General features: G+C 42.4%; 1 protein-coding gene across 1 annotated transcript in view; it reads right to left on the bottom strand.

The window, feature by feature from the left end:
- LOC116103093 (deleted in malignant brain tumors 1 protein-like) overlaps window positions 1-27,017 on the bottom strand; it is a 129,544-nt gene that overhangs the window by 45,749 nt on the left and 56,778 nt on the right. Inside the window, exons 14-28 of the mRNA XM_031388569.1 lie at window positions 26,496-26,537; window positions 26,252-26,296; window positions 25,364-25,681; window positions 24,483-24,512; window positions 23,314-23,631; window positions 22,736-22,768; window positions 20,563-20,595; window positions 18,964-19,117; window positions 16,933-17,150; window positions 15,034-15,351; window positions 14,326-14,352; window positions 11,075-11,228; window positions 4,010-4,227; window positions 2,809-3,120; window positions 2,032-2,064 (exon numbers count right to left, since the gene is read on the bottom strand). Coding sequence (XP_031244429.1) covers window positions 2,032-2,064; window positions 2,809-3,120; window positions 4,010-4,227; window positions 11,075-11,228; window positions 14,326-14,352; window positions 15,034-15,351; window positions 16,933-17,150; window positions 18,964-19,117; window positions 20,563-20,595; window positions 22,736-22,768; window positions 23,314-23,631; window positions 24,483-24,512; window positions 25,364-25,681; window positions 26,252-26,296; window positions 26,496-26,537 — 2,253 coding nt within the window. The remainder of the gene's footprint in view (window positions 1-2,031; window positions 2,065-2,808; window positions 3,121-4,009; window positions 4,228-11,074; window positions 11,229-14,325; window positions 14,353-15,033; window positions 15,352-16,932; window positions 17,151-18,963; window positions 19,118-20,562; window positions 20,596-22,735; window positions 22,769-23,313; window positions 23,632-24,482; window positions 24,513-25,363; window positions 25,682-26,251; window positions 26,297-26,495; window positions 26,538-27,017) is intronic.

Raw genomic sequence — 27,017 nt, 5'->3', positions numbered from 1 at the left:
AGGAGGAGATACAATGAGAGCAGAAGAGTAAAGAAAGCAAGCTGAGTGTACAGAGTTCACACCTACAGAGTTCACACCTCGAATCCCAGCACCCAGGAAGGCTGAGACACAAACTCAAACGTGAGGCTAGCATGAGCAGTAGAGTCTGAGGAAAAACAACTATGCCATCAAAAAGAAGTAGGCAAAACTTACTTCTTGTTATGATGTGTTTTTAGTGTGTGTGTGTGTGTGTGTCTTTCTGTCTGTCTGTCTTTCCGTCTGTCTGTGGAGGATAGAAAAGGGGATTGGATCCCTTGGAACTGGAATTTATAGGCAGTTGTGAGCTGCCTGATAGAGGTATTGAGAATTGAATTCAAGTCCCTTGAAAGAACAGCAAGCACCCTTAACTGATGAATCATATATCGAGCTAAAAAACAAAACAAAACAACAACAACAACAAAAACCCAACCAACAAAAAAACCACCTTTAGTGAGACAGGGCTAACATAGTTCAGGCTGACTATTGAGCTGGGGGTGACCTTGAACCCCAGAGGCCATTCAGCCTTCCCCTCCTGGATGCTGGAATTATAGGCATGGACCATCATGGCTACTTTCATGCAATGTTAGGGATTGAACCCAGGGCTTCCTGTATGCTAGGCAAGCACTCTTCCAACTGCGCTACATTCCCAGCATCAGTATCAGCCTCTTGATAGATGATCGTTCGTGTTGTAAAGGGAAAACAATAACATCTAGAAGTGAATAGGCTTTATGAACCCAGTTGCACAGGAAGGTTTACATGTGCAGACAGAAGGAGGCAAAAGATACAAAGATAATACAAACCAAGGTGGCTCTGCTATAGGACAGCTCATTAGAGTAGTGGTTCTCAACCTGTCAGATACTTATATTATGACCCATAACAACAGCAGAATTAGTTATCTGAAGTGGCAATGAAAATGATTTTATGGTTGGTGGGGGGGGGGTGGTCATCACAACATGAACTCTATTAAAGGGTTGCAGCGTTAGGTAGGGTGGGGATCCTGAAATGACTTTATTAAAAGAAGTCATTTTGGGAAGCTATGAAACTGAGGTAGCATCTTAGTTCCTACGTAAGCAAGCCAAAGTCATCTCAGTATAAACTGTTGCAACCAATTCTAAGCTGCCAATGCACTTCTAACTAGAGACTCCCCAAGGAAGGCACTGGTACTCCTTCCCCAGACATTTGCCTTACCTCCAATGTTCCCCTATCAAAGCCTGTCCCATTGGCGAAGCCCCCAAAACTCAACTCAAAATGGCTATCTGCTCAAAACTTAAAAATCTTTTAAAAAATTAATGCTTACCTTTTAATAAGTATATACAAATTGGATCTGAAATCAAGACCAAGATAAACTAAAGTATCCAATTAGGGCAGAACTCTTGGCTTTGGTGTGGGATTATCTATAGACCCCACGGGTAGGAGCTTCATGCATATGAAAAGAAGCAAGACATGGAAAGTTAACATGGAAAGAGAAGCATATACAGGAGGAGCTTATGTGATGCTGCAGCAACTGCCATGTCACAGTGAAGTCTGTGAAAACACACAGACAAAAAGTCATCATCAAGAATTTGCATCCATATTTTATTCTTTTCTTAAAATACTGAAGACTACTGACCTTCAGAAGCCATCATTCCCCTGTGCCCAGAGAACAGAGATGGCGCATTTGTACCTCAACAATATGGACAGGGCTACTCCATGCAACCCCGGAGTTTCTGGTTCCTCGCTCTATCTAGACTCTCGTGATATGATCATCAAAGCCAGCAGTTGGTCCTCTCACTATTGAACCAGTAGCCGAGAAATTTCATCTCTGGTAAATCTGAACCTCCTCTTTATCTTCTCACCCTCTGTAACAATTTAGTACTGCCACATTGCCAACTGTGATGGGCTTTACTGCTTTTGCTAATTAGAAACAGAGTGTCTAATCGGGCCTTTCTCTCCAGTCTCAGAACTTGAATGGTAGCTGCGATGCTCATTCATGAGGGCCTTGGCAACTGATCTGGATGAATTGACGGACAGTACCTGCTGGTTCTCCACTTGGTGCGTCTTCCATACCTATTCAAAGACAGATGTGAGAGTGAGAGACAGATTAAATAAGGTGATCACATAGCTCGCCAGAAAAATCTGGTACTTCCTTCAGAAGCAGACATGCTCTGCTCTGGGCCACTGGAAAAGTAGACTTAAAACTCATCCAGGCTAGTGAAGGGATCAGCGAGCCAGAGTGAGGAAGCTCACTAGGCCCTTGTGGTTCAGGTGCAGCATGGTGCTTGTTTGATTTTGGCCTGTCACTGTGCCAGCAGAGGCCCTGTAACAGATGAACTCAGCCTTTAACCAGGCAGGACCTCAGCCAGGCAGTAGTTAGAGAACGTGGCCCTGCATGTGGTGCTAGGTATGTCTTTGGAAGGCTTATCAGTTAAGTACAGATGCTATAGTCTACTTTATTGGAAGCTGTGGGTATTAACAGAGAATTCAGAGGTGCTAGCTATAGGACAGAGTTCAGCACTCACAGAATACTTGGCGGGCACTAGATTGTTACCAGCACCCAGGCATGCCATGCCAGGAACACGATGTCCAATAATTCTAGCCATTTATATAATTGCTAATATCCAGGTGAGTTTTTGAACCCTTTTCAGATACCTAAGACTGAAACTAACTCTTAAATAAATTGACTTAAAAATTGGTTCAAAGCCTAGAGCTCACTGCTGATGGCTTGCCTGCTGGTGTTGACATCTCTCTTCCCAGTGGCTCAGGATTGGCAAGGCTCTCTTCCTGAGATGTGACGTAAGCCACGCCACTCACCTGAGCAGACCACGCTGGCATCTTCATGGTGCCCGCAGTTGTGGGAGAACCATCCGTGATGTGTGCATTGCCACACCTTGGTTTCATCTCCCATGCATTGCACATCATCCAGCATGATATGGCCCATGCCTTTATCAAAGTGGCTCTCAGCTGGGGCCAACAAGGCCTTACCACAGCCGAGCTGCCGGCACACCACCTTGGCATCTGTCAGGTCCCAGCTGTCGTCACACACCGTGCCCCAGGTCCCATTGTAGGAGATCTCTACTCGGCCCTCACACCTGTGGCTGCCATTTACCAGCCTCAAGGCCATTTCTAGGAACAGAAAAATAGCTGCTTTAGAGATGTGTGGTCCTCAGACTCTAGAAGCATCTGCAGGTTGAAAAAAATCTTCTCCATGTTGGACCCTCGGAGTGGTCCTCTGACCTGACTCCCTAAAATTTTCTGACTGCTAAAGAGCAATTAATGCCTATTAATTTTTAAATCTCTCTGTATGTATGTATGTATATATGTATGTATGTATGTATGTATGTATGTTTGTTTGTGTGAGTGTAGGCACATGTGTGGAGGTCAGAGGACAACTTTAGTTGTTAGTCCTTGCCTTGTTTGAGACAAGTCATTTCTTTACCACTGTCTCCACTTCACACCAGTCTAACAAGCTTGTAAGCATCTGAGAAGTCTCCATACTGCCTCCTGGACTCAGGTTCTTGACCCACTGAGCCATCCCCCAGCACAGTATTTTAGAGTTCTTAAGCTCTCAGAAACATCCCAGCTGGAGGATAACTTACATTGAGCCACTGGAATGTTCTTGTACCCTGCAGCCGAACCTGAGAGGTTTACAAGTGTTCTGGATGGTGTGTGATTAATCCAGTCAGAAGAAAGCCTGACAGTTATACTTTGTGACAGTTCTAGAATAATCTTTCATATTATCTCTTTCTTTCCTTTGAGAAAGGAAACGGGATTCTTGCAGCGCACACACAGAGTGGGAGACAAGAGACCCCAGCCATCTCTTTCTAAATGCTTAGTGGAAGACAGTGATTGTGGCTGGCAGAGCAGGGGTAAGGGTTCTGACTGGCAGTGAGGATGCCACTCAGCAAAGGTGGACCTGAGGTGTCATTCAGGTCAGATTTCAAAAGCTTCTTCTCTCTAAATGGGCCAAGTCACAGCCAGTGTACGTCCTGCACGGTGAGTGCCAGATACCCACCATTTTGCCTTTCGCCTTCCTGAACGGAGTTGTACAGAGCATAGAAGCCTGAGTTGGTGATCATGGTGTCACTTTTAAACACCACCGTCATGAAATTTGAAGAGGAGAGGAATGTGAGTTCTGCCCCAGCACAAACTTTGCCCATGGAGAGTGAGGCGACTTGGTGTCCATCAAACACTTCCACAAAGTCGTAAGGACACCCATAGATGTCCTCTAGTCTGAGGGAGTAAAAGGAGAATTAGTCTCCTCAAGCCAATCTGCCCTTATCTTCCTCCCACCCACACTCCTCATTCTACATCTAAGAATCCCTAGAGTCTAAGAATCCTTCGCCTCACTTCCTCTCCTGGACTATACTGATCTGTCAGACTTCCCATTCTTATCTGGTCTATTTTGGTGGCTTCCATCAGTTAGCCTAGTTTTCAGTCTCTTTGATCCTCTTCTTTTTTACCCTGAATATCTCTTTAATGTTTCTGACCCTTTAATTCAAGTCCTGCTTTTGGTGGTGGTCAGGGTCCACCAGAGACTCACAGAATAAGATGCCCAGGAAGACCCTGAGTCAGGGAGATAGTGACAAAAGGGCCTACTGGAAGAACTTATCTCACCAAGGTCCCCGACTGCCCACATTTCCTTTAACCTGGATGAGGAAAGAGTTGTGCCAGGCATCCCATTGCTGTCTTCTGCCTTGACCCCCAGCCTAGTTTATAGGTATTGATTGCTTTGACTTCAGTACATACCAACTTCTCACTATCTGAAAGTTTCCACTGAGTTAATGGTTTGTTTCAGTACAGTTTGTCTTTCCATCTAGAATGTAAACTCATAGCATCAGAGGTCTTATCTATTCAGCACTATGAGCTCAGGCATAGACAGGAGCCCACACAGAGTGGGAGCAATGAATACACGTGGAAAGCACACCAATGTTTATCTAACATAATAAATAGGTTTTTTTGTTTGTTTTTTTTGTTGTTGTTGTTTGGTTTTTCAAGACAGGGTTTCTCTGTGTAGCCCCAGCTGTCCTGGGACTCACTCTGTAGACCAGGTTGGCCTCGAACTCAGAAATCTGCCTGCCTCTAATAAATGTTACATATAGTATGTAACATAATATATAATTTCTGAGCAAGTATCCATGTGTGTCCATTATAAATTTTTGTTATAAATACATTTATGGATATATGTATATCCACACACACAGTGGGCACACTTTACACACAAATTCAGTACTAGATTTTAAAATCTACCATTGGATACCAATCCCAGTGAAGTAAAAACAAAATACCTAAAACTGACACTTTTTTGTTCTGTTTTGTGTTTGAGAAAGGGTCTCCCTGTCTGTCCTTCAACTCAGTATGTAGACCAGGCTGCCCTATACATAGAAATCTTCCTGTCACTGTCTACCAATTGCTAGGACTAAAAGCATGCCCAGCTACAAAAGAATCCATTTTTAAAGAAAGAAAGAAAAAAGTAAGTAAGGAAGAAAGAGAGAGGGGGGGCGGAGAAAGAAAGAAGCAAAGAAACAAAAAACCAAAGAAACAAAAAACCAAAGAAACAAAAAACCAAAGAAACAGAGCCAGTCCCACAACACCCAGAGGAAGCTCCACTCCCAGGCACTCTAACACTCCCAGGATCATAGGATCAGAGGTGAGGAGGACACAACATCTGCCCTAACACTGGGGAGTAACTGGGACCAGCAGGACCCAGGCACCCAGGCACCCAGGAACTCTGCCTGACCAGTGGCACGAGTTTCTTCTGGTCTGGGCCAATGCCCTGAGTAGAACTTAGGCACAAATGCCTCAGCCAGTCCCACAACACCCAGAGGAAGCTCCACTCCCAGGCACTCTAGCATGTCCAGGATCACAGGATCATAGGATCCCAGGAGCTTGGTCACACCCGGATCTCAAGGTCCCAGAGGCAGCTTAACTCCCAGGAGCTCTGACACACCCAGGATCTCAGGATCCAAGGATCCCAGAATCACAGGATCTCAGAGACAGCTGAACTCTGAGGAATTGTGACACAACCAAGATCACAGGAAGGACAGGCTCCAGTCAGATATATCAAGGACAGGTAGCACTAGAGATAATCAGAAGACAAGAGGCAAGCATAAGAACATAAGCAACAGAAACCAAAGTTACTTGGCATCATCAGAACCCAATTCTCCCACTATAGCAAATCCTGGACACATCATCACACCGGAAAAGCAAGATTCAGATATAAAATCACTTCTCATGATGATGATAGAGGACTTTAAGAAGGACATAAATAACTCCTTTAAAGAAATACAGGAGAACGTAGGTAAACAGCTAGAAGCCCTTCAAGAGGAAACACAAAAATCCCTTAAAGAATTACAGGAAAACACAATCAAACAGGTGAAGGAAATGAAAAAAAAATCCAACGTCTAAAAATAGAAATAGAAACAATAAAGAAATCACAAAGGGAGACAACCCAGGGTATAGAAAACTTAGGAAAGCGACCAGGAGTCATAGATGCAAGCATCACCAACAGGATACAAGAAATAGAAGAGAGAATCTCAGATGCAGAAGATACCATAGAAAACATTGACAAAACAGTCAAAGAAAATGCAAAAAGCAAAAAGTTCCTAACCCCAAACATCCAGAAAATCCAGGACACAATGAGAACATGAAACCTAAGAATAATAGGTATAGAAGAGAGTGAAGACTCCCAACTGAAAGGGCCAGTAAATATCTTCAACAAAATTATAGAAGAAAACTTCCCTAACCTAAAGAAAGAGATGCCCATGAACAAACAAGAAGCCTACAGAACTCCAAATAGACAGGACCAGAAAAGAAATTCTTCCTGTCACACAATAATCAAAACACCAAATGCACTAAACAAAGAAAGAATATTAAGAGCAGTAAGGAAAAAAGGTCAAGTAACATATAAAGGCAGGCCTATCAGAATTATACCAGACTTCTCACCAGAGACTATGAAAGCTAGAAGATCCTGGGCAGATGTCATACAGACCCTAAGAGAACACAAATGCCAGCTCAGGCTACTATACCCAGCAAAACTCTCAATTACCTCAGATGGAGAAACCAAGATATTTCATGACAAAAACAAATTTACACAATATCTTTCCATAAATACAGCCTTACAAAGGATAATAGATGGAAAACACCAACACTAAGAGGGAAACTACACCCTAAAAAAAGCAAGAAAGTAATCTTTCAACAAACCCAAAAGAAGATAGCCACACAGACATAATTCCACCTCTAACAACAAAGTAACAGAAAGTAACAATCACTTTTTCTTAATATCTCTTAATATCAATGGAATCAACTCTACAACAAAAAGACATAGACTAACACACTGGATATGTAAACAGGACCCAACATTTTGCAGCACACAGGAAATGCACCTCAGTGACAAAGACAGACACTACCTCAGAGTAAAAGGCTGGAAAACAATTCTCCAAGCAAATGGTCCCAAGAAACAAGCTGGGGTAGCCATCTGATACCAAATAAAATCAACTTTCAACCAAAAGTTATCAAAAAAGATAAGGAAGGACACTTCATACTGGTCAAAGGAAAAATCTATCAAGATGAACTCTCAATTCTGAACATCTATGCTCCAAATACAAGGGCACCCATGTTCATAAAAGAAACTTTACTAAAACTCAAAGCACACATTATATCCCATACAATAATAGTGGGAGACTTTAACACCTCACTCTCAGCAATAAACAGAAGATGGAAACAGAAACTAAACAGAGACACCAACAGAGTTATGAACCAAATGGATCTAACAGATATTTATAGAACAGTTCATCCTAAAGCAAAAGGATATACCTCCTTCTGAGTGCCTCTCAGATCACCAAGGACTAAGGCTGGTCTTAAATACCAACAAAAACAAGCCCATATACACATGGAAGCTATCTACTCAATGATAACTTGGTCAAAGAAGAAATAAAGAAAAAAATTTAAGGATTTTTAGAATTTAATGAAAATTAAGACACATCATACCAAAACTTATGGGATACAATGAAAGCAGTGGTAGAGGAAAAACTCATAGCTCCAAGTACCTCCAAAAAGAAACTGGAGAGAGCTTACATTAGCAACTTGACAGTGCAACTGAAAGATTTAGAACAAAAAGAAGCAAATACACCAAAGAGGAGTAGATGACAGGAAATAATCAAACTCAGGGCTGAAATCAACCAAATAGAAATAAAAAGAACTATACAAAGAATCAACAAAACCAGGATCTGGTTCTTTGAGAAAATCAACAAGATAGATAAACCCTTAGCCAGACTAACCAGAGGGCACAGAGACAGTATCCAAATTAACAAAATAAGAAATGAAAAGGGAGATATAACAACAGAAACTGAGAAAATTAAAAAAAATCATCAGATCCTACTACAAAAGCCTATACTCAACAAAACTAGAAAATCTGGATGAAATGGATAATTTTCTAGACAGATACCAGGTACCAAAGTTAAATCAGGATCAAATAAACCATCTAAAGAGTTCCATAACCCCTAAAGAAATAGAAGCAGTCATTAATTTTAATTAATTTTAGGTATCATTCAGTTTTCAACCATAAAAGGCGATACATATTCTTTTTTATTAAACTAATAAAATTTATTTTAAAGTACAGAAAAAGAAAAGAAACAAAGAAAAGCAGAGATACAATGTATATGGAAGGTACATCAGCGCAACAGTAGCAGGTATTAAGCTGGAATGCAGGCCATGCCCAAAGCTTTCAGTGCAGAGGAGCCAAGTAGGCCCCAGAGGGACCTTCACTTTCATTTGCAAATAGCTGAACTGGATCTATTTCTTGTAGGGGACTGTGTTGGGGCTGAGACTACAGCTTAGTGGTACAGTATTTGCATGATAACCTTGAGGCTTCGAGTTCAGTCCCCAGTGGTTCAAAACTAATAAAGAAATGGCTACTTTTGTATTAAAGAAAGATAATCCAAGCTTACTAGACATAGCTAACACAATTACAGAGCTAGGGGCTTCCCTATGGGGTGAACCAAATGAGACAATTGTATAGCTACAGCCAGGTGACAACTGTTCCCCCACCCCCTTCTCTTTTTACTACTGTATGCTCACACTTTCCTCTGTAGTTCCTACACAGAGCTCCTGAACCACTTCTTTTAAGTTTACCTAACTCATGAATCCTTGTTTGACAAATCAACTAAAAATACCTATGTGCCTCCAGTTGACCCATTTTTTCTCAATCTAAGTAATTATTACTTTCAAAAACAAGAATGCTTAGTACAAAAAAAATTAAAAAAAAAAAACCATCTATCTCTTTTGAGAGATGGTCTCTCGCTGGCCTGGACCTCAAGGATCGGCCTGGCTCCTTCTCTTCAGCAGTGGGGTTACAAGTATGTAATGCCATACTCAGCATTTCTTTATGTAGGTTTTGAGGCTTGAACTCAGATCCTCTTGCTTGCAGGCAAGCACTTTACTGACTGAGCTATCTCTCTAGCCACCAAATACAGGCACAACCTTACCACTTAAATGTGAAGCAAAGTGCTGTGGGAATTGCCAAAGGAAAACCAAGCCTCAGCATAAGGCAGGGTTTCTTAATCTTAGAGTCTTACCACTGTGCTATGATGGCGCTGGGAAACTTTTCTTGGGGGGGAATGGAGGGAACTGTCTAGATCATCACAAGACATCCAAGAGCCTTCACCTCCATCCATTAGATGACAGTATCTCCTGGCCGACCCCAATTATGACACCTAAAAATGACCCCAGGCCTAGGGAAATACCTTAGAAGCAGGTATTACAATCACTTCTACTTGAGAAGCCCTTCAAAAAAAAATAAAAATCTTACATCCCAAGAAAGAAGATGTAAATAATAATATATTTCAACTTAAAAACCATCAAACTCCAAAATTATCAACTTTTACCTTGTTCTGGGCAATATATTAAACTACTCCATAATCAGCATGCTTTAAAAGAATAGGAGGAATTTATGCTTTAATAAGTAGGTAGATTATAGGAGATTTGAGGGGTTACAGCTGTTTGGCACAGTGAGAGTGTGGCACGCTCTGCTCCACTGTCCACACTTTTTACACCTTTAAAGGGAGAACTTGAATCATTGCCTGCTGTGGGCAATGAATGCAGGCAGAAGGAAACACAGAAGTCTGGACAAACTGAGAGACAAAGTCAGGAAGAGGGATGACCAGGATGTGACAGTGAAGGAAGGCAAAACTGTGGTTCACAGTATCTGGAAAGGTTTTGATTTTTTAATTAAGAAGTTACCTATATGAATATATATTCATATATTTGTAGTTGGCCTTTTGTACCTGAGGATTTAACTAAGTATGAGTCAAAAATATTTGCCATAAACCTTTGTGCTGAGCATGTGTAGGCTATTTTGGGTCAATATTCCAGAAACAATACAGCATAACAATGATTTGTCCCACGTTTATATTGCATTTAAAGAATGCAGGAAAGTGTACTAAAGTTACATATAAATACTATGATATTTCATATGAGATTTACACTTCTGTGGCAGCTGAGGGGGTATCTTGGAGCCAATCTATGAATACCAAGGGACAACTGTATATGCAATATATGAAGGTATACACATGAACATATATGTAAATATACATTAATAAGTATTTGTTTTCAAATGGACCATGACTGGAGAAAGAAGTAGGAAGTGCAAGGTACTTGATGGGAGAAATGAATAAAACCCTTTAATTTTTGGAGAAAATTCCCTGATAGGATTCTTGAAGGGAAAAGCAACATAGTATCTGAGAAAGGATGACCAGACAGTGAAAACAAGAAATGCCCAATCTGGATCTTTTAGGAGGAGGAAACTTATGTGTGATGGAGCAGGGGCAAGGTCTTCAGGTGTGGACCACCCAACTAGAGCTCCATGTCTCAGTGACTGGGCATTCATGGGCATTACCTGAATGAATGGGATATTGAGATAATTAACTATAAGACACCCACAACAAAGACTATCAGTGGCCACCTGAAAAGTAAAAGGGTTTTCACTAAAAGTAAAAACTCCATGGAAAAGGTATCCTTCTTGGGAAATCACAGGTTCAAATCTAGTCTGGCCATTAAAGCAGAGAAGGACAAAGCTGCTTACTTCAGGCTTGGGATCGTCAGCTCTATGTTGAACTTCTCAGCCACACGAATCTCCCAGATGCACTCTGTGTCCGTGGGGTAGTTAGTAGGATACCAAGGACTGGAGAAGGAGCCTGAGAGACTTGAAATTACTCCTCCACAGGAGTGACTTCCTTCTGTGAAAGCAGATGAGAGACTTGTGGTTGGCATCTTCAGGAATGCACTTGCCATTTTCCCAGATGTGAAATCTAGAGTTGCATCAGATTCTACAGTGTGAATCACAGAATGGGAAGTGGTGTGGCTGGTCTGGATAGCCACAGTTTGACTGGCATGTGTAGATCTAAGTGAAGCATGGGAGGATGAAATATATACGATTGGTGGCAGGACCTGAAACTGATTGAAAGCGACACTAGATGCATGTACATTGAGGTCATCCAGGTTATACTTTTGTGTGTGTGTTTGTATAGGTAGATGTACTACATATGTGTGCATGGTGGGTAGAGGCCAACCTTATGTTATTTCTTAGGTGCCACCTACCTTGTTTTTTTGAGACACAGTCTCTTATTGGCCTGGAATTCACTGGTTAAGTTAGGCTGGCTTGCCAGGGAGCCCCCCACCCCAGATCCACCCACCTTTGTCACTATAATGTTGGTATTAGAAGCACACCACACTATGCTTAGATTTTCTTTTTAAGTTTTTTCTTTTTTTTAGATTTTTCTTTAGATTTTTTTTCCTGGGCTAAAACTTAGGTCTTTCTATTTGTAAGACAAGTGTTTTACTAACTGAGCTATCTGTCTAGTCTCCTAGAATGCATACTTCTCTAATGGTCTTGCCCTGAAAGCCAGCTCAACTCAAGTGCAGCCAACCGACCTGCTTATGAGAGCTCCATCCCACGCATTTCCCCCTCATGTCATACAGGACAGACAGATGTTCATGCTGTTGTATCACAATGCCATTCTAGTCTATGATAATTTCAGGAAATAGTATCTTATGGTGTATGGAATTGAGAAATAGAAGTTTCAAAAAATCTCAACCGAGAAAACCAGAATGGAGCCAGCATTGCACAGTCATTTTATACATTTTAAGAGCCAATGAATGAGCATGTTACTACTTCAAAGTTTTGAGAAATAGTTTGCAGACACTCATCTCTCTTCCCCGCCTGATCTTGGATAGAGCTTTCTTCTCTCTGTAGACTGACCAGAAAAAAATCATACACAATGTCTAGCTACATGACTTCCTTTCTGTTGGGTTCTAGGTCCACCAAGGCAATGTCTGTCCTGATTGTTCAGCTGACAAGAATCAACTACAATAGCACCTCTGGGTTTTTGAACATATAGTGTATAAAGCATTAAGTATCAAAACCCAGCAGGGCAAAATTCAGAATCCTTACAGCCAAAATGAGGATGGGTAGGATGGACAAGTGTTTTGTGGAGGGACGAGAAAGCTCACTGGGGAGTGCTGGTATATGTTCAAGATCCTTTCTCTCTCCTGGCAGGTGTCCTGCTGGCTTTGTTTGTATGCAGTATATATTTCAATATTCTGTTCTATCAGCATCTACCATGTGGTGAGCTAAAGGCAATATGATTTGAAAGTTTGTCCCATGGAATTCTGGTACTTGATTGAGTTTTGTGTTTGTTTGTGTGTGAACATGCACACATGTGGTGTGTGTGTGTGTTTAATTCTTCTCTCATACATTACATCATGACCACAATTTTCCCACCTGCCCCTCCTCCCAGTTTTCTCTCTCTGTCTCTGTCTCTGTCTCTGTCTCTGTCTCTGTCTGTCTCTCTCTCTCTCTCTCTGTCTCACACACACACACACACACACACACACACACACACACACACCTCCCCTCTTTTCCAGAGTCATTTCTCCTCTGTTTTCCTTCAGAAAAGAGCCATCCTCCTAGGGATATCAACTAAACATGGCATAACAAGTTACAATAAGACGAGGCACAAACGTTCATATCAAACCTGGACAAGAGTTTTACATAAAGAATTTGGTGGGGGAGTTTGAAGCAGGCCGGTCAAGTGGTTTAAGAACTCCCTTAACTCCCAGGTCTCCTCTTTGGCCAGATCTAATGTGAAGTTTAGCAATGATAGATGCTAGGCACTTGCCCATCATTACTGGTCCTTTGCCGAGAGTGTTACTGGGTAACAACAGAATGAATTTTTTTCTAATCTAAAGTATCTCAGAAGTAAATTTCTTTTGTACAGAGGTAGTAACAGCATGCTCTATCATTAAGTGGCTTATTGGGTTATAGGTGGCCCATCCCCCTTTGTGGTGGTTTGAATGAAAATGGTCCCCATAAGCTCATAGATTTGAATGTTTGGTCTGCAGTTGTTGGAACTGTGTAGGAAGGATTAGGAGGTGAAGCCTTGTTAGAGGAAGTGTTTCACTGGAGGGGGGTGGGCTCTGAGGTTTTAAAAGCCCACACCATTTCCAGCACACACACACTCCCCTCCAATTTGTGGAGCAGACATAAGCTCTCAGCTACTGCTCCCATGCCATTCCTGGCCTATCTGCTGCCATATTCCCCACCATGATGGGCATTATGGACTCACCCTCTGATACTTGTTAGCCCAATAAATCCTTTCCTCTTTAAATTGCTTTGGTCATGGTGTCTCTTCATAGCAATACAGCACTAACTAAGAGAGGGAATGTAACTGGCTCCCAAACTTGATATTTGACTGAGGCCTTCACTGGAGGTAGACAATAGTAACAATCACTAGGTAGGGTTGGGAAGGGTGGTGGTGCATCACTGCATCCAGCTTTTGCTCTCTCCCTCCCATATTGTGCTTATTCACCCCCTTCTTCCCGGTTCTCCTCCTCCAGTTAGTTAAAGATCTACACTCCTATTACATAAATATATTACTTTCTATTTCTTGCTCCCTTTAAAAAGTCATACCCCCATAACATTTTTTTAATTTCACAGCTTATGACATGCACATATAAACACACACAAACACAAACACACACACACATATACATCTTTTCTAACTACACATTTCACCGGGGATTAATGTGAGGGTATATAAAGAACCACTGGTTTTTAAATTTCTGTTCAACATTACAATCACATGAGAGCTCAACTATTACTGATAACTAGGGGTGGTTCTGGAGGTTCTAATGTGACCAGTCTTGGGAATCTCAGAAGCGTCCATTGTGCAGCCAGAACTGGAAATCACTGCTGTGGTCACTGTCCACCACTGTTTAAGTCAGGATACAGATTTCTCAACTTTGAAGAGATGGAATTCACAGTGTTGGACTTACCTGTTGGTGAAGGAGTCACCTCTGCATCTGCATAAATGGGAAATAAACAGGTTTAGGGAATTTAAATTAAATTCCATGGAGAGAAAAATGTTATTTTTTTCTAATGTGGGCATGTCTCCTTAGAAAAGCAGCACCACATCTGGGAAACATACAGACAATAAGAAAAGCCAACAAAGTGTCCCTGGACATCTGTTTTCAAGCTAATTGTACTCTGCATTTCCTGCCTTTCTTGCTAAAGGAGTGTAGCTCTTGTCAATTTACCAGGTCTAGAGCAACCTAGGAGGCAAACCTCTGGGCTTCCTTAGGGAGTTTCTAGATTAGGCACTGTGGTGGAAAGAGCCAGTCTAAATGTAGGTAGCATCATTGCATGGGCTGGGTTCCCAGACTGAATGAAAAGAAGCAAGTTCAGTGACAATATTCATCTCTCTCTGCTTCCTGAATTCAATTCACTATGGCCAGCTGCCTCAAGCTCTCTATGACTTCTCAAATCCTCTATGACTTCTCTGCCATGGTAAATCGTACCTGAATCATGAGTCAAAAATGAACCCTTCCTTTGGTAACTTGCCTTTGTTAGATATTATGTTTACAGCTATGTGTGAAATAACATCCAAGGCCATTTTCAATGGAGTCATACCCCTACTTTGTTCATGGCTTCTATCCATCCCTAAGATTCCTCATGGAAAGAACCCATTACAAGAGACAGAATACCTGAGCAGATAACTCCAGCATCCTCATGGTGGCCACAGTTGTGGTCTAACCAGGCAGAGCTGGAACACTGGCCAAAGTGGTGTTCCTTCCCTGAACACTGAATGTTGTCCAGAAGAATGTTTCCAGAGCCTGGACCAAAGTAGGCACTTCCAGGAGCAGCAATGGCATGGCCACAACCCAGCTGTCTGCACACAACCTCAGCTTCATTCATGTCCCACAGGTCATCACACACGGTGCCCCAGGCCCCCTGGTGGAGGATCTCTACACGTCCCGAGCACTGTCCAGAGCTGCCTGCCAACCGCAGCACTGGTCTTTCTTCTAAATAGAGGAAGATTCCAGTTTTGAGCATGGGGAGGTTTATGAAGAAAGTGACATTGGATGGAGTTCAGGGAGTCCTATGGAAGATTTGTGGGAAGGAGTAGGGGCCCCGAAGGGGATAGGAGCTACACAGGAGGACCAACAGAGTCAACTAACCTGACCCCTTGAAGGCTCTCAGAGACCAAACCACCAACCAAAGAGCATCCATAGACTGGACCTAAGCCCCCTAGACATATGTAGCAGATATGCAGCTTGGTCTTCATGGATCCCCCAACAACTGGAGCAGGAGCTGTCCCTAAAGCTGTCCTCTGTCTGTGAATCCTGTTCCCTTAGATGGTCTGCCTTGTCTGGCCTCAGTAGGAGAGGATGCACCTTGCACAGCAGAGACTTAATGTGTCAGAGCGGGGGGGATACCCAGGGGAGCCTCCACCCTCTCAGATGAGAAAGGGATGATGAATGGAGGAAGGGAGTGTGTGAGGGGAGAACCGGGGGAGGGAAGTAGGATGGGTGGTTATATGGAAGAGTTTGGAGGGAGTAAAGGAAAGGGAGAAATGTGATTATATTATAATCCCTAAAATAAAAAAAATAGAAAGAAAGAAAAAAGAGAAAAGGAAAGAAAGAAGGAGAGAGAGAAATAAAGGAAGGAAAGAATGGAAGGAAGGAAGGAAGAAGGGATGGAGGGAGAGAGGGAGAAAGGAAAGAAGGAAGGAAAGAAGGAAGGAAAAAGAAACTCCTAGCGACTGTACCATGACCAAGGTCATTACAAGTGCAAACCCTTGAGGTTGTCTTGATTCCATACAAAGTCCAAGGGTCATAGAGTAAGACAGAAACTGGGGTTGAATCTCATTCTACTGCCCCCTACATGACAATTACTTCACCTCTCTGAGCTGTTTCCTCATTTCTAAAGTCATGCTTCTATCAAGTATTTATCATAGAGGCTCTCTGGATCAGTCAGGGATAGCACACATATTAGAGTTCTTGTAGGGGGAGCCTAAACACCAGCCATCTCACAACTGACAGTGTTCCTTAGCTCTACAATGACTGACTACAGGGCCAAGGCTAGCAGGAGTCCCCAAGCCTCAAATCAGGGTGCATCTACGATTTAAGGCATGCTACATGTGGGTTGGGTCAACAGGTAAAGGGGGAGGGGTGAAATCTCCAGGCGTGTTTGGCTTCCACATTTCAGAACTCCGGACAGTTCCCAAAGTTCTTGTGATAGCAGATGCTGCCTTAAGACCCTTTGTTGAGCATGGTTTTCCATGGAAGCTGCCTGGCCTTCTATAACCACCCTCTGCAGCATTTGTACAGGGTGTATGTTACTATCTTATTGTTGCTTGCTAACCTGACCTTCATGGGGAGAAAATCTACCTCCTTGTGATGCTACCACCTCTAGCAGTTGGAGTGTGTGTGTGTGTATGTGTGTGTGTGTGTGCGTGCGTGCGTGTGTGTGTGTGTGTGTGTGTGTGTGTGTGTGTGTGTGTTTGGGAGTGTGGGTTAAAACTGAACCAGGCTTTGTGAATAGGCGTATTAATTTAGAAATTGTTCTCTATTATCTGCCCAAGGCTACCTGAGGCTTCCTACCTGACTCCTTTCCATCTTGTGTAATTGCATTGAAGAAAGCATAAAAGCCAGTGTTTGTTGTCATATAATCACTTCGGAACACCACTGTCAAGATGTTCGAGGAGGAGAAAAATACCACAGCTGATGGGGCACAAAACTTTCCCATAGAGAGTGATGCAATTCTGGGGCCATCAAAGATCTCAATTGAGTCATAGGGACATCCAAGGATATCTTCCAGGCTGAGGGTGGGATGAAAGTTAGGTATTAGTGACACAGTACCAACATCCTCAGTACCAATGCCCCAAAATGTGACAATCTCAGAACATGAAGTATTCATTAGTCTTTCTCAGAAGAGATTTTGTTTGTTTGTTTTTTCGAGACAGGGTTTCTCTGTGTAGCCCTGGATGTCCTGGAACTCACTCTGTAGACCAGGCTGGCCTCAAACTCAGAAATCCACCTGCCTCTGCCTTCCAAGTGCTGGGATTAAAGGTGTGTGCCACCACTGCCCAGCCATTAGTCTTTCTCAAATGCTTTATCAGGACTCCATTTTCTTTGCCTAGGTAGTATATGAAGTTTATTAATACAACTTTATCATAATTTAAAAAATCATAGTGATTCTGACCAGCCACAAAGGTAATATGTTAGGAGTTTGTGAATGCTGTTTGGATTTAAAGCAAGCCTAAATTAACAGCCTTGATATAGTCATGACAGAACCATGGTTTATCATGGAATCTCATGGTCTTGCTCTATTGCAGCATGATGTGTGCCATGTCAGAGAAGAAAGGCCTTGTAAAGATTTTACTGGAAGAAAACTTTTGGTGAAGAACTGGGGCTTTGACATCATACAGACCTGCATCTGTTGTCAATGGGCAAGTTAGTTACTCCCCATGGTCTCATTTCCCACATCTCTAATGAGGATGGTAAAAACATTTGTAGGCTAAAATGATGCTGGAGCATGACAAAACCCAGAAGCATATAATCCAGGGTCTATAGAGATATCTCAGTGGATAAAGTGCTTGTCATTAAACATGAAGACCTGAGTTTAATCCCCAGAACCCATGTGAAAATTCTGGTTATGGTGGCTCAGCTTCTTCAAGAGCTCAAGGCCAGTGAGAAACCTCTCTTGAAAAACAAGGTAGATAGTGTCTGAAAAATGACACCTAAAATGACCTTTGACCTCTATGTGAACATAGGTGTAGAAGAAGCATGCACTCTAGACACATAGTCAGCATTCTAAAACATCAACTATTATTTACTGGCATGGCCATGAGAAGATGGCAGTAACTATGGGACATTGTCCTCTGCATCATTGAAGGCAATGGCTATTCCATCTCCTTTCACTTTGGGGAACATTTAGAAAATGCATACTCAAGCCTGGAAGAGTTGGCCAACATGTCTAAGGAGTCTCTTAAAGTCTGTATAAAATATAGATGAGCAAAAGACTAGCCTGAAAAGACATATATTTGTGCTTAGTGTATAAGCTCAATGGTTTTGAACATTTAGGAAATATATTTTGCCCTCTAAGAGGCTCTACCAGCAGCTGAGACAGATGCAGATACAGACAGCCAACTATTGGGCTGAGGTTGGGGACCCCTATGGACGAGTTAGGGGAGGGACTGAAGGAACTGAAGGGGATTGCAATCCCATAGGAAGAACAAGAGTTGATACTATTGTTCTAGTACTATTGTACTAGGTTAGTTGATACTAACCTAGACCCTTCAGCACTCCCAGAGGGCAACATTTGGAATGTAAATAAATAAAATAATCAATAAAAAATAATAAATCCAGATAAGATTAAAAATAAAAAATTAAAAGACAAATTTCCAAAGCTGAGCTGTGTCAAAAGCATTGATAAATGACTTGTTGCATTTTTCTAGCTAGAAGAGAACTATTAGATACTGGTACAAAATTAATTCAGACTTGAACTTGGAAGTGCTCCTATGTTTTGTTCTCCTATGCTTTTTCGATCAGCACAGAAAATGTCTTTACCACAACTAAGAAAACCAATATTCTTGTTCAGATTGAACCCTCTCTTTAAAACTAGTTTCTTACTTCAAATTCGGAATCATGAGTTCTATGCGAAAATTTTTCTCCACATGGATCTCCCAAACACATTGGATGTCTGTTGGATAGTTTTCTGGGTACCGTGGACTCGTAAATGAACCAGAGAGGCTGGAAATGACTCCTCCACAAGAGTTACTTCCTCCTGAAATAAGGAAAATGATGTCATGTTGCAGCCATATGGTGTTATTGAGTGATCTTATGAAGGACCAGCTCACAGTGTGATCAAGACAGACAAGTGCAGTCTGGTCATGTGACCATTGGCCTTGGTGAGCTGAAACCATTCAAAGTAATTCTGATAGCTCAAAAGCACCAATCACCATGTGAGAATTCCCCATCTTCCCCTCTGATCCCACCATCTGCAAAGAGATGTCCAACTTCTCTGCTATGTTTATTGCATCTCTCCTTTCTAACTGGAAAGAGTCTTTGCTTTCTGGGAGAAAGATACGGCTCTGACTCATGAGAGATAGGGAAAGAATATCACAGAGACAGGCTGTCTGCTTTGGGTAGGGGAAGAGGACTTTGAGAAGGTTTGTGAAACAAGAGTGCAAGAGTGCCAAACAAATTCAGAGTCGATGAGTCAGGGAAGGAAGGGGTCGTGGGCGCAGCAGACAGCCCATGACTGGGACCAACCACCTCTCAGTACACAGTAAGCACTTTGCTGGATCATTTTCACTTATTTTAATGCAGCGTGTTCAAACTGGAACTTGTAGATTTGGGGATTTATGAAAGTTAAACAAGACAACAATCTAGTTCTTCCATAGTCATTGTCATTTTAGCATGGAAAGATATAGTCCTACATAGGTATACAAGGCAGAATGCTGTCTAAAATGTAAATCAAAATCATCCAGTTATTTGGAGGGACTTTGAAAGCACAAAACATTTCATTTGTACCTAAATTTTATGAAGCTGCTTGATTTTTCTTCTTTTCACTTCGATGACCACCTTGTAGTCCTCCCAGGTTCCCATAGGTTTCTAACCTTCCCTAAGATGGATCTGGGAGCTGATTCTAGACATCCTACACCTCTGTTACTAATTATATTCTGGGATGGCAGAAAACTGGAATCAAATCCAAGGTATTGCACAAGTGCTCTCTACCACAGAGCCCATTCTCCAGTCATTTTTGAAGAGACAGAGTCTTATTATGTACCCAAGGATGGCTTTGAACTCAAACTCTCCTGCCTGCAAGTAACAAGATGACAGCTGTATGCCACCATAACCCACTCTCCATTGATCACATCTATAGGTTATAACAATAAGGTCAAGACACATATGTGTGACAGGAGATGAAAAACAGTTATCTATGGGCATCCACTTCAGGGCTGTGCCTAAACAAAGCGGGCTGAGTGTGGGTCAGATGGACTGCAGAACTATATCTACCAACTTGTTGACTTATTGTCTACTTTATCCTGGGAAGACTCACAGCCTTCCTTTCCCTCATGCTCCTTTTAATACTTAGTCATCATTTACAAAGTGGAAGCAGAGGAGTAAGCCCCTCACCCACATGCCAGGGGCTCTGTTGTGCTACATCCTTGGATATTGCCTAGAATCTGCCCCCATGGGGTTACTATGTCATAAAGAAGTGACTACCTGTTAGTGGATCCTGAGAAGTTGGAGGAGGACCTGGAAAGGAAATAAAGAAGATAATAATAACATCCAGGTGAAATCTTTGGTCTCATCTACAAGCTAAGGCATGGTGAATGGTTTCCTTGGAAACATCAATGTATTTGGTGCCAACTTAGAAGAGTCTGAAGCTGCTAAGTGAACACTCTCTATATTTCTATGGCAGATCAAAGCCAGCCAGTAATACTGGGACATGCCCCTTATCAGCAGATGAGAACTAGGCTCCCTCCCTTGAACCTGAGTGGGCTCTGTAATTGCTTTGAACAATAGCATATGCTCTGTCTTATGGAACTATTTACATATACTTTCTGTTTCTGAGGCTGAGACTTACTTATACAGCCTCATACCATCCTACCCCTTGAAGAGTCTGGATAAAGAGGCCCTGAGACTCCCTGGAAAGGAAGAGGGATCACCTTTGCAGTGCACTCATGAAGACACTGATGATGTATATGAAGCTATCCTGAGCTCTCCAAACCAGAACCCAGGTAAATGACACTGAAACCTTAGCTTGATGCTCTGAGGAGCAGAAGAATCTCCCAGCTGAGCTCTGCCCAAACTCCTGATACACAAAACCATGGAATGTATTGGAATGTAGCTGCCTTACACCACTAAATTTTGAGGCCACAATGGATAACCAGAATGGATCCTTCTTCACTTCTTTATCACCTATACAATTCCCACTAAATGAGAAAACCACAGGTAACACTTCATTGGATAGCTACTGTTGGAGATTTAGCTCAGAGGTAGGGTGCTTGCCTGGCAAGCACAAGGCCCTGAGTTCAGTCCTCTAGTCTGAGAATTTTGAAAAATTTCCACTGTTCTTGGCCTTAATCATGGCCTTGTAGCTTTAGACAACACTTCTTTTTTCAGTAATGACCTCAACACAAGCTACCCTTGCCTTGGACACCAGCACCCATCAAGGTCTCCTCCAGGGAAATGCCAAGAGAGATGCTTCTTTCAATGACGTGTGTGCTCTCTGCAACTGGAGAGCTAATCCAGGCACATTTAAATGGTAAATTCCAACTTTCCTTCAAGCTAAATCTTACCAGATGTCTCTCCTGCTGGAGAGAAATGTGAGAGGTCCTGGGAAGGCAGAGGAAGGAAGAGGTGCTTTCTTTAAGCTGTCCCTGATAGTGTGGTCAGGCTTTGGGTCTCCCTTATCCTCAACCATAGGGATTGAGTAATGAATGTATCAAGGGTTCTTGCATCATATCTACCAATGTTTTGGGCAGAGCTTACAATGAAAAGAAATATGTTTTCATTCACCTTCAATGTCATTCTAGAATTTATAGAATTAGTCTGATTTTTCTAATACCTGAATATATATACAATTATATAAGATTATATATTAGTATAAGTGTATATAATATAAAACTTGGTTCTCCCATTAATTTGCTTAATGATCCAAATTGCTTAACCTTGCTTAAATGTTCCTTCTGGAAACAGCATATGCATCTTTTAGGGAATTTTCTTGGTGATAAGCAATAACCTGAGCAAACTGTCCCCTCATCTTTACTACAGAGCTGTCAGATCTGAGTGTCCTGGGCCAGTGTGTGCATGGCAAGTGGCTAGAGGTCAAGTGTCCTGGCAGTTGGGCCCATATCCCTTAGATAGCTAGAAAGTGCCTTGCTAACTCTCTATGTGTCTATTTATCTGGAAAACATAAATAATCAAAATATCTTCCTAGAGGGAATTAAGAGCTGGAGAAGGTCCCTGATGTATGGAGATTTGACATATGGCTTTTCATGAAGGAGAAACTGTCCTTCAAGTTTTGAATTAGGATGTTTTTCCTAGGATCACCTATGTGGTCTGATCCTCCCTTGAGATGCTGGGACTCAGCAGTGAGCTCCCAGGCACCACACATAGTGAGAATGTATGATAGGTGCTCTCAGCGTGCTGTTGCTGAGCCAGGACATTCGGAAGGTTAGCTATATAGAATGTATTCTCTGACTTATAATAGTTTTACATTGGGCTTTCTGAGATATAACTCCATCATAAGTTGAGAAGAGTCCATCTATACATGTATGAAGAGCTCCGAATGCCTGGCTCTTAGCATTTTTAAAAAAGATATTTGGTACTATTTTCACAGTTGCTCATCTTGAGCAAGAAGTTTCCTTAACTAGGAAAATAATGGACATACCTGGTGGCATAGGTGGAGGAGGGGCATCTGAATCTGTATACAGAAAGAGAAACAAGAGGTTACTCTCCCTAATGAGCTCAAAGGATGGACGGTGAGGTGACAAGAGGGGGGTGGTGAGTAAGAGGAACAGGCTCATGACCTATCTGGGTACAGAAATCAGCTTCTAGAACCATCAATTGGATACCCTCATCTAAGTGAGTCCTTGGCTTAGAAAACTTAGCCGAGCTGCTAGGTAGGTTGTGTCTCATGGTGGGCAAAGCTAGGTTACTAGTGGCACCCTAGTGCAGAATTCCTGGGGAACTCTTAAAGTGCAGGCTCCTGAATTCCTTCGAAAACTTACTCAGTGATAGTTTCTTAAGAAAGTGACCCTGGAATCTTTACTGCAATGCCCCAGAGTGGTGCCCATAGATATCCCAGACTTCCCATAACCACCAAGAGCTACTCATGACAGGGTAGGTGTCTGCACCCAGGACCTGGTCCTGAAGGGTTGCTTAAAGAATCAAATGGGTGGCTGGGAAATTTCACTCATAAAAGATAGTTTCAAAATTCCTCCAGTTGCATAGGAAGAGAATGAATACCTGAGCAGATAACACCCGCATCCTCATGGTGGCCACAGTTGTGTTCAGACCATCCCGAATGTGGACACTGGCTGAGGTAGTGTTCCATTCCAGAACACTGAAGGTTGTCTAGGAAGATGTCTCCTGAGCCTGGGCCAAAGTAAGCCTCACCAAGACTAGAAACAGCCTGACCACACTCTAGCTGGCGGCATACAACCTCAGCTTCATTTGAATCCCACAGGTCATCACACACGGTGCCCCAGACTCCCTGGTGGAGGATTTCCACTCGTCCTGAGCACCGATTGGAGCCACCCACTAGGCGCAGCTCTGGCCACTCTCCTGGAAAGAGAGAGAGAGAGAGAAAGAGAGAGAGAGAGAGAGAGAGAGAGTATGAGTCCCCACACCCCAATACCTTTGCCTGGAATCCTGCCATACTAGGCTTAGAGGAAGGCTGGGTAGGGCCTTGGGCCTCATGTTTACCATGGATGTCTGAGTTGCAGTTTGTGGGGGTTGCAGAAATTTTTATTTCAGCAGACTTTTTTTGTTTCCTGTGTTAGCCACGAATGGTATAGCCATAGACTCTTAGGGAACCTGAGTCTATTCACTTGTGAAATATAAACACAGTACTATGTACAGTTCCACACTGATAAATACAACAAAAGCAAAGACAAGATGTTAGAAGATAATGGCAAAGAGGAGATCCTGGAAGACTCCCTTTAGAAATGTGGAAAGGAGCCAGTGAGTAGAAGAACCAACAAAACAAAACAAACAAACAAAAAAACCCAACCAAACAAAAGCAAACAAACAAAAATGAGCCAAAAAACAAAAGCCATCCTTTGGACCAGAGAGAAGAGCACGGGCAAGGAGCCCTAAGGAGCCATGTCACTTTGGTATGCACCTTTTCTCTTGGTGTTATGCCAGTGAGGAAAATGACCACACATGTGGCCTAATTTTTAGGTAATACATGCATACTTTACAAACGATGGCTACACATATGAACACACATGCACATACACACAACACGTCACACGTGAAAAAGCAAAAAGAATGCCAGCCAGACTTTCCTGTGGCATTCTGTAACAGTTTTGGCAGCCTGAAGGAGTGAACTCAGAGGTGAAAGGCCAAACAGCCCAAAGATAAAGTCAAAGGAAGCCAATATTTAACTCCCACTTATAAAAGGCACCACCGACCTGGAACATCAGACAGAGGGTTTTCAGCATCTGAAAGTAAGAAAAACAAATAGGTATTTGGAGGAACTCCAGGCTTTAATAACAGAAGATAAAGTTTAATTATACTCTCATTCATGTTGATTAATTTATTATCAATCCCTTTAAAGAACGTGGTACCAGAAAAACCAAATTTATCAATAGGTCTAAAATAAGCTTCTCTCTGGGGTATTAGTTTATCCTAGCAAAGTAAGAAAATGGACAGATGTCGAAGGTTGTGGTTTGAATAGTGTCTGCTCCCAGGAGCCTGAGCCTAATTACTGGTGAAATAGATACATTAGTAGCATGTATTATTCTGTGTGGGCAGCTCTGTGGACTGCAAGCCCATTTTATTGACAGTGACTGATTCTTTGGAGTCACATCTGCGATTATTGCTGTCTGCTTAAAGACATTGCATTGTCAGACAGGGCTAGCAGTAGACATTCCAGAGGGAACCTATTTACCCACAACTACTCATGAGTAAAGTAGGGCATTTTAAAAACAGATGACACAGGCAATTAAAAATAGTCACCTCTCAGAATTTCCACCATGTTATGACTAAGGAGAATACTGAAATGTATGCTTTTTAGTTGGGTAGTAAGCCAATGCTTTGTCAAAAGCATCTTTGCTGCAAAAGAGCAGTCCGCCTTCTAGTTTCCTAAGTGAAGAATGGGCTCTGAAAACATAGATGCTCTACAGATGCCGTCTGGAAGTTCACTGCAGCTCTGAGAGCCAGCCCCATGTGACCTTGGCCTCCCTGTCGCAAGTTTACTGCCTCTTTATTCAGTCACATTCTTTGCATATTTCAGCAAAGCGCACATTGCTAATGATTACTGCCAAATGAGAAACTTGGATAGATAGAGTACCTGAGCAGATGACACCGGCATCTTCGTGGTGGCCACAGTTGTGGTCTGACCAGCCTGAATGGGCACACTGTCCCAGGAAGTGCTCCACCCCAGCACATTGGAGGTTATCTAAGAAGATATCTCCCGAACCAGGGCCAAAGTAGGCCTTGCCAAGGGCAGACACAGCCTGACCACACCCCAGCTGTCTGCATATGACTTCAGCTTCATTCAGGTCCCATAGGTCATCACACACAGTTCCCCAGACTCCTTGGTAGAGGATCTCCACACGCCCTGAGCATCGATTGGAGCCACTCACCAGCCGCAGCTCTGGCCAGACCCCTGCAGACAGAGACCTGGTGACTGTTGTCATCTGGGAGCATGACACCTTCCCATGAGATGTTTGAGCTGCCCTCTCCTATGTGTGATATTAGATAAAGAAAACCTACTAGAGTCAACCAACTGGTCAACCCTAGCTGGAGTGTGATTCACACTCCAGTCACAGAGGTTGTCAATAGCATTTAGGGCATACAAAATCCACTAATTACTATCTATTATGTCAGAAACATCTACAAATCTGTTTGGGCTAAATGCAGAAAAAAAAATGAAACTTGTAGAAAACTTTGTTATTTTTGTGAGAAGCTTTTAAGTGTCACTTTTATGGTAGCTCAAGGTTATGCAGCAGGGTGTTGGCATGCCAACCTTATCTGTGAAGGAACTGAAAGTAGAAAAATCAAAAGGATTCCCCTGAACTTTACTTGTGGCAAACAACGTGTCTATCTATTTAAGGCCCTCCGCACTCCTTGCTTCAGAAGTGCCTTATTCTTTTTCTTCTGGTCTAGTTCATTGCTCTGAAGCTCTGCCCATCTTGGAACAATCAATTAGCAGTTGAGATGAGGAGACTAACTATACCTGAGTCAGGCACGGGACGAGATGAGACATTCCCACTGGGAGTATCTGAGAATTACAAAAGCAAAACCAAACAATAATAACAGCTATAACAGCAAAACAACCTGTTTATTCAGGATGTGAGAGCTTGCAAATGGACTATATGCAGTTCTAACATTCCATACACAAAGCAGGTACAGCAAGTATGGACATGAGTACTGAGAAAAAGAGATACTTGGTACTCAAATGGTTGTCTTCTGAGACTTACGTGGTCTTTCTGTTACCATCTTGGAAGTTTCTGTGGGGATAGCTGTGGAGACAAGATGAAGGTAGACGTAGGAAGACAAAGGCACCACCCTTAGATCAGTATTCATTGAACACCAAGGTCCCCCTTGATTCTGTCACCTTCTCACCTATATGATAAGTCCTAAGCCAAACCCTCTCTTCATGTGGGTCTCATGTTGCCCAGAAGTTTGGAAGCTGACTGAAATGACAGACCCATCTGCCTCCTCACCAAAATATAACTTAATTTGTGCTCAAATGCAAACACTCACACACTCTTTGTCTGGGAGGAAACTTGCCCCCCCCCCTTTTTTGACTTGCTTCTTGTGAGGTTAGTTGTAATTTCAACTCAGTTTCCATTGTAGAACTATTTCTGCCTCTTCATTTAGCTTTATTCCTAGATATTTTTTTAGAAGCTATTTTTTTTTTTGTTTTGTTTTGTTTTTTGAGACAGGGTTTCTCTCTGTAGCCCCAGCTGTCCCGGTACTCACTCTGTAGACCAGGCTAG

The sequence above is a fragment of the Mastomys coucha genome, unplaced genomic scaffold (genome assembly GCF_008632895.1).
Source record: "Mastomys coucha isolate ucsf_1 unplaced genomic scaffold, UCSF_Mcou_1 pScaffold21, whole genome shotgun sequence".
In the NCBI taxonomy this organism is placed as follows: Eukaryota; Metazoa; Chordata; class Mammalia; order Rodentia; family Muridae; genus Mastomys; species Mastomys coucha.
Note: the sequence above shows the minus strand (reverse complement) of the source record. Positions and strands in the feature narration are given on the sequence as shown.